This window comes from Perca fluviatilis, chromosome 1 (assembly GCF_010015445.1).
Source record: "Perca fluviatilis chromosome 1, GENO_Pfluv_1.0, whole genome shotgun sequence".
NCBI lineage: Eukaryota > Metazoa > Chordata > Actinopteri > Perciformes > Percidae > Perca > Perca fluviatilis.
In genome coordinates this window covers 19252924-19261187 of record NC_053112.1, presented here as the reverse complement: position 1 = coordinate 19261187, position 8264 = coordinate 19252924, and the positions used below count along the sequence as shown (strand labels likewise).

The 8264-nt window shown below is 40.8% G+C and overlaps 1 protein-coding gene across 8 annotated transcripts in view; it reads right to left on the bottom strand.

Annotated features, from left to right (window-relative positions):
* Positions 1-399: 399 nt before the first annotated feature.
* The window catches only part of add3a (adducin 3 (gamma) a), a 112147-nt gene continuing 104282 nt past the window's right edge, over positions 400-8264 (bottom strand). For 4 of the 8 annotated variants that reach the window (XM_039780467.1, XM_039780397.1, XM_039780623.1 and 1 more), the window contains 2 exons: positions 6190-6282; positions 3143-3393 (listed from right to left, as the gene is read on the bottom strand). In XM_039780467.1, the coding sequence (XP_039636401.1) occupies positions 3143-3393; positions 6190-6282 (344 nt within the window). Of the gene's footprint in view, positions 3394-6189; positions 6283-8264 lie in introns of all 8 variants that reach the window. The other 4 variants (XM_039780536.1, XM_039780704.1, XM_039780783.1 and 1 more) reach the window with 2 other exon arrangements.

The window sequence follows — 8264 nt, the reverse complement described above, 5'->3', positions numbered from 1 at the left end:
CACACACACACACACACACACACACACACACACACACACACACACACACACACACACACACACACACACACACACACACCAGACTTACTTCATTCTCAATTAACATCATGAATAAAGATGATAAAAGGCACCGGTTACTGTTTTTTCCTGCTTATTTAAAACTAAAGTACTGTATTTCAGCATAGTTCCTTCTTTGAAGCTTTTCCACAATACTGTAAAATTATCACGAAAAATGCAGCGTTAAGCTTGTTAAACTGAATGTGTCCACTTCATCTTCAACTGCTCAAGTCATGATCATGGCGTAAAGGAAAATGAGTGTGTATGGATTATGTTAAACTTAAAAATTGTTTTGAGGAATGACGCGGATTGTGATGAACAAACATGAAAAATGAGCTTCCGTTTCTTAAAATACAGTTTTATTTGTGAATGTACACTGATTAGCAATACATCTAAAAGCAACTCCATTAGATAACCATTCATATAGGCTTTTCACAGGTCACAAAGTAGCTTGGCTCATTCTGGCATGCCAAAGCAAAACTCGTTCTTTTTTTAAAAACAGAAAAAGGTGGATAGAGAGATATTAGTAAAGCAAGGTGCAAACAGTCGGAAACAGAAGAGGGGAAAATAAAAAAGATGCAATGCACATTCAGTTCATCTGGGAGCAATGTATGCTCATAAAATGGTTAATTAGAAAAGCCTAGTGCTCTCTGCAAACTATGAGAAAAAAAAGAAAGCGTACTGCGATACAAATGGAGGATGAAAAAACTTTCCGAGAGAAGAGATGGTATGAAGGAAGTGATAAAAACGTGGTGCGTTAGTGTCAGGTTGTCCTTACCCCCTGCCCCTCTCTACTACACACATATGCACTTCCATTTCCAAACTCACACCTCCCTTCTCCATCTCTTAGTTGTGTGACCTCAGCTCTTTGCCCAGAGCCAAAAGCTATCGTTTAACACAGCTAAAGATGTGTCTCTAAACCCTCCCTCCCCCAAATCCAATACTTCACATTGCTAGCTGGGATATTGGTACATCTGGTTAAACTGCAGGGGGAGGAGATGTGGCAACCCATCACACTTTGGCTTTGCAGAGTTCAACTGTGGGTCATCTGACATTTACAACACAATCGTGTTTACTAGAGAAATTACATGAGGGGAGGCTTAAGAAGCTGAAATGACGACCGGGCTCGCAGAGCGATCAAATAGAAATAAAATGTCCGTACGACCTCCTTAAAATGTTCCAGTTCCAGGAGGGAAAAAAATGGCCAATTAAGCAAGGAAGCGTAGTTGCTGTGAATGTGGCCACTGAAAAAGAAAAAAAAAAAAAAGGTTTTGGGAGCCTGAGGGGTGTCGATGCAGTCACTGGGGTGATTTATCAGAGGTCTTGTTAGGGTCCTTGACGCCCGAGCAGGCAGACGAGAATCGCAACCCTTGTCTCATCATTAAAAAACGATGGAGAAAAAAAAAGAAAATTACAATATGGCTTTAAAAACAAAACACACCAAACAAAAGATGTCACCACTCCACACTCCACCATCCATGATTCTCATTTCAGCTGGCGACTGCAGATTAGTTGGACGTTGTATTTCCGCACTACACTTCCTGTTCTGTTTGAGTTGAGCAGTAGAGATCATTTCTCACGTGTGACACCAATGAAAGACTATTCTTTCTTTCTTCATTCGACTCACTTTCTGGGTCCTGACCTTTCTCCGACACCATGCCTCGCTTGCTACTTGCACAACTTTTACCAATAACTTCACAATCTCCTTAACTGGTGAAACCACCTGCAACTAAAATGTGTTATATACCAAAAGAAAAGTGCAGCACAATAAAATAAAAAATATATAGTTAAAAATCTATAGCCAACATATCCAGTTTTCATATATCTGTATTATATAGTAAATTTGTGTACTCTGAAGATTAGAATATAATTTGAGCATTCAGGCATCACTAAAGAAAATAGTCAGCCATATAAATTCAGTTCTTGCAAAAAAAAGAGAAAACATGCGTAACATCTGTAATTCTCTGTAAAAGCTTACAAATGAGTACAAAACAGAGTTGACTAATACCAATTTTGTGTTCAATAAAAAAAGATAAAATTTCACGAGATGACAAACTAGACACAAACAGTGACGCTTTACTGAAATGAGATTGTTTCTTCTTTTCTTCCGTTTAGTTTGGCAAAGAAACCATTGAGATTAAGAGGAGAAGATATGAAAATGCTACATAAATATTCTGAGTGAGTCAGCGGCTCTTTGAGATCATGTCAACTTAGTTGTAATAAACTGCCAGCCTTCATCCTCACTATCTTAACCAGTCCAGTCTTGAACTTATCTTCTAGTTCAACCACAATCACCTGAAGAGAAGGTTTGTATCAGAAGAGTGGGCGAGAGCAGAGAGAAAACTTTTCTCACAGTAAATACATCAACACAAACCCTGTGGCTGTTCTTTTTCTTTCTTTCCGAGACCATGTTTTCCAGTGTGACTTTAAATTTCATGTGGCCTCTCAGTTCCCTATGTAGAGTCAGGTGACCAGAATGTAAAAACAAAACCTTAAAAGACTGTTGGAGTCTTAAAAAAAAAAAAAAAGGTTTAGTTTTAACTTGTGCAGTTTTACAACACTCATGTTCCAACCCAATCATTTAATAAAATTGGATTTTGAAGCAAGAAATATGCGAGGTGGTTTCAAGTTTTATGTTCAGCCTGGGAAACAACACAGGAGGAGCCAGTTATTCAGGAACTAAACGGCCTTAAATTACACTTTAAGGCTTCCAAGGAGCCCTGTTAGAGTACTGCATAGGTGATCAGGTGTGCACACACCCAACACCCTCCCAAGTCACCCGTCACCCCATATCTGCTGCAACTCTAATTTGTGGACCCACATACCCATCCCAAAATTTCACAAGCACTCTTGTCTTTTAGCAGAAGGAGACCTTGCTTTTTTGTTGCAAACCAATCATTTTTTATGCAATCCGTTGTTCTTCTTTCTTTTGCACATTATACCTTTTGTTAAAAAGTGTCAAACAAAATAAAAAACATAAAAAGGACATTTAAAACAGAGACAAAATAAAAACACAGACATTAAACAGAAAAGGTGGCTGCCTCCCCTCTTTCTTCTTCTGCGCAGGCGGCCTTCCCTTCAGCTCTCAGGCCTCCGTCTTCTCTTTCTTTTTGTTCTTCTTCAGGAAGGACGGGGTGCGGAACTTCTTCTTCTTCTTGGTGTTGGGCGACTTGGAGGGCGAGCTCTCGGGGGACAGCGCCTCCTCGATCTTCTCGCCGGTGCGCACTGTGATTTCCACGCTCTCCACGCTGGTGGTCAGCTGGCTGATGCGCTTGCACAGCTCCTCGTCTGCGTCGCCGTGCTCGTCTTTGCCGTTCATCAGGCCCGTGTGGTTGTCTGAGGGAGGAGAAGTGAGACACACAGGTTAGGTAAGGACAAGGAATGAGAAACAAAGAGCGGTCACATCACTCAATTCTGCAAGAGACACCCTATATAAGAGGCAACACCCACAACCAATAAATAAAAATATCACCTGTGCTTCATATGACATTAGTGCAAAGGCGAGTCCTAATGTGGAGTAGACAATGTGGGACATTTTTGTAAATCACATGTTGGGAAACACTGATCTCCTATTATATTCACTGTAAGTCCAATAATAACAAGCACAAACAATGCAATATGAAGTCAAGTCACAAAGACCCTTAGTGCTACATGTAAAGTATAATTTGCGCTTTCCTCCATATATTGCCATTTCATATTATTTACATTTGATAGATAACATTTTTAATGATGTATGCCATCAATATACTTAAAAAAGGTGGGTAAAGGCATGCAAAAATAAAATTTTTAAAAAGTCACCAAAGCCAGGAAATAAAAAACTGAATTTTGTCTTTTTATTTGATCACTGGCTGGAACCAGTCGTAGGTGTAACATGTTAAAAAAAATAGACATAAACTTAATTACCCGATAAATCATTTCTCTGCTCATTTGTTACGTTTTATCCGACGTATCTTTTGAAATTGTATCAAGTATTTTTTTTATCAGTATTTACACATATACAATTGTTAATCCATAGAAAATATTAGGCTTTTTGCCCATCATAGAATAGGTGAACTCGCTAACATGAACAGTTGCAAAATGCAACAGAATCTATGTTTTTTGACATAAACAGCTTGTAAAATACTACTGGCAGGAAAACTGTTTTGGACTGCAAAATATTTTACAGGTGTTCATGTTAATATGTCAACCCCCTGAATGCCTCACAGTGCTCATGTAGTTAATGTTAGGCTTTGCCGTCCCTGCTATACCAAACACACTAATACCATTTGAACTGTGTTGAACTTCCGCTTCACATAAAGAGACACAGTGTCCCAGTGCTCCACATATTTCATAATATCCCTGCATAAAACTCCAGTGACCTGATAGCCCAGAGAGTCTGTCCTCCTTAAAACTTAAAAAAAATAAAATAAAAAATGGGTTTGAACACTGGCTTACACCCACTTCCTTAATGACTGTTCACGTAACAGGCCTGCCAGTGTCACATCTCTTTCTCTGGGTTGCAAATGCAGGTTAGGAAATGCAGAGTAGCAGCATCATGCTGCTATACTAAAACTTGAAACAAGTGATGACTTCTTGTGTTATTTTCATCTTAAGCACAAAAGAAACACACGGGGTGACATTAAAAGCATTGCACACAACAATTGGCCTGGTTTCAGCACAACTACGCCGGGCTGACCTCATAGAGGTGGTGTCAGACAATATGAGTCCCCTGAGCCAATGTGCTGTTGTGGCTTAATTGTTACTCATTGTGTGGTTTTGCATGTTTGTGCTGGAGGGAAGCTGACAGGAAGTCAATCCCATAGTGTCATTATTTACAACTTGTAAGGAGGCCGCTGTGATCTTTGTCTCTCTTGGAGGTACACCAACTGGCTTCAAATGTCAGACACAAGGATTTCTCGGTTAATAGATACAAGACTGTGGATCAAAATGGCAGTGAGGGGCAATAATTTAATACCCAGAATCATGTGATGTGACATCATAGCATGCTCATGTTACCAACCCAGCAGGTCTGCGATGTATTACGCCGAAGACAAGAGAGATCCAAAAGATCTTGTGTTGTTGTGAACTGGTTTTGACAATTCTAGTTAGAGGCACCTTTAAGTATGCTCCAACACTCAAGATTGACAGTTAGCTAGCAAAAAAACTGTGTGATCATAGTTTGACATTTTGGGGAAAAGACGAGGAGATTGATACCACTCAGGTCAGAGCGTTAAGTATGGAGCTACAGCTGGGAGAGCATTAGCTTAGCTTAGCATAAAAACAGAAGTGCTGGGCGGACAAAAAAAACTGTTCATCATTAAATAGTTACAATACATGACTATGTAAAACCCCAAATTGTCCATTTACACTTGTTTTGAATGGATTAAACAATAAGATGTAACACTTTGAATTATTAAGTCTTAGATGTGCTAGTATTAGGCATATTTTTGTATTTAGTCTTTATGCTAAGCTATGCTAACCCAACGCCTGGCTCTAGCTCCAAACGTTAAGACATGAGAGTGGTATCAATCTTCTCGTCTAACTCTCTGCAAGAAGGCAACGTTTTTCCAAGTTGTCAAACTATTCTGAAAGCTTAGATGTCCCTGAATGCACCAACAAGGTAAGCGGTTCAAGTTGGACAATTGCTGCTGGGATGGATTACCTACAGTATATTAAAGAAGTCCTTGATTATCATACTGAAATGAGCAGACACCAGAGCCTCTGAATCTATTTTTGTATCCCTAACATGTTGAAAATATAAATGGATGCTGTAGAAAACTCTCAGCAGTAATGCAGAATAAGTAAGTGCTTTAAAGGTTTGCTTCAACACTTCTGGTGGGTTACGATCAATATTCCTAACCGCAGAAATGTATTTGTGAAAAAAGCACAAATTAGGTGTTAAATGGAGGGATGGGATGATTATTATTATTATTGCAGTTTCATTGTAGTCGGGTACGCTTTTACAAGAAAAATCATTAGGGCGGTACAAACTTATAGCACAGATCAGTTAGAGCTCTTAGACCATTTCATTTTTAATTTGCACTCTCATGCACACACACTCAAACACTCCTCTTAACGCTTAAAGACACACAGCAAGGTAGGGAAGATCATTCTGACAAAGTGTCTCTCTCTCTCTCTCTGAGTGAGTGATACCTTCTTTAGCTGGAGTGCTTTGCGGAGACTGGGTGAGAGACAGAGACTGAGAGAGAGTGGAGCCGTCGTCGGAGGTTAGCTCGTGCTCTGCATCTGCAGGAGGGGCGGGGTGCGGGTCGAGGGGGGGTGAGGGATGGATGAGAGGATTGCAGGGTGGTGTAGAGGATTGAAGTAGTGGGACGACAGCAGGGGTGAGTGGGATGAGAGGTTGTGGAGGGGGATTTGGGATGAAGGGTCAGAGGGAGGGTGAGGGAGTGGGAAGGGGGTGTTCAAGAGATTAGTGTAACACACACGTTAGAATCAGGCCATGCACAGCTGCTTTTCCACAAAATTTTTGTTGATCGTCACTTGTTATCTGTTTTTTTTCCTGAAGGCTGAGCATGCACTGTAACATTTTCTTGCCCTCAACACTAGCTTGGGTTGAGCTGCAGGCTAGATGCCCAAAGCTGGAGATGAATTATATTAAAAGCTAGGGCTGGGTATTATTAGTGTATTTAGACTTTTAGTGGAATTGTATCATAATGATTTTGTTAACCAAATTATGTTGTCCAAATTTTGGGCCAAAAATGAAGAAAATAAGCAATAATGACTTGTATCATCAGTTTTTTCACCAGGAGCACCTTATGGTCCTTCATGGCTCGTAATGCATGAAAACTAATTGAGCACTTTTTTTGTATCTGGTTTTTGTATCCATTACATAAAAAAACAGCTTTTCGAACAACTTTTGTATGTACAGTAAATGTTACAGTCCAGCTCTGCATTAGTAATTTCATTAGTGTTAAATACTGATTAGTGTGAATGAATTGCAATCCCATATCACTTTAACACATTCATTAGCACATTCAGGGTTACACATTGAGTTGGCTAAGGTGCCACAGTCATTCACAACAGCATATAGAACCTGTTTGCATGACAGCCTGGTCTGTGCAGTGAAAGTGCTGTTCTATATCAGATGTTAAATGCATAAAGTTACGCACTTGTTACAGTGGGTAGTTTTCAACTGACAGCTGCAATATGCACATTTTATACTCTACACCACATGTGCTTTAATTGGATCAGTTTTGACATTTCATTTTTAAAATTATCACACTTCAATTTACAAAATTAATACACGGAGTGGACTGGATACCACTAATCACAAGCTAAACCTACGAGTGAGTGTGTGTGTGTGTGTGTGTGTGTGTGTGTGTGTGTGTGTGTGTGTGTGTGTGTGTGTGTGTGTGTGTGTGTGTGTGTGCGCGCGCGTATGTGTGTGTGTAGCCCGGGCATATATCAGGCCATTACAGACGGTCTCCAGCTTGCATCCAGATTGGCCACCGGGGATTCGTGGGGCTGTGGGGGCAACAGTGTCATAGCAACGGGCTCTGCTCATGTGGCGGGTGTGAAGACCTGCTGTCTGTTCGGTCTGCCATCTTAGTCACACCGGACTCTCATACAGTACATGTGCCCACACACGCACGCACGCACACACACACACACATGCATTAGCACATGTGCGTTGTTTCATATGCACATAAGGATGATCCCTTTGGATGATCCTATAAACATGCATGAACACATGTTCATGCTGATGCACCCACACACGCACACGGACACTCACACACACACATGGACACACACACACACACACACACACACACACACACACACACACACATTAATCTGGACCAACGTGGCAGGAGCCTGTTCAGAATTGGGACTAGTGGACAACCCCCCTTCACTATTGATTTCCCCCCTGCCTGTCTGAATGGCATTGGACAGAGAGCTAATTTGATTAGCATTGACAATCCTGTGTGTGAGTGTGTGCGCACACACACAAAGTTAACACAGATGAATGCAGCAGTGGAGCCTGTGGGGACAGGCCCTTATGTCATAAGGTATATAGGTGAGTGTTTGTATGTGAAACCCCAGGCAGTGTGTTAGAAAACGGGAGTGTCCACTGGGATCGCTGTTAAGGTGACAGCGCTACAGACCCTAAGATTATATGGATGTTTATTAACAACTAAATTGCTGACAGAGCACAGAACAAAATCAAGATGTGCAGTAATCAATCTGCAAGTCAAGATTTGAGGAGG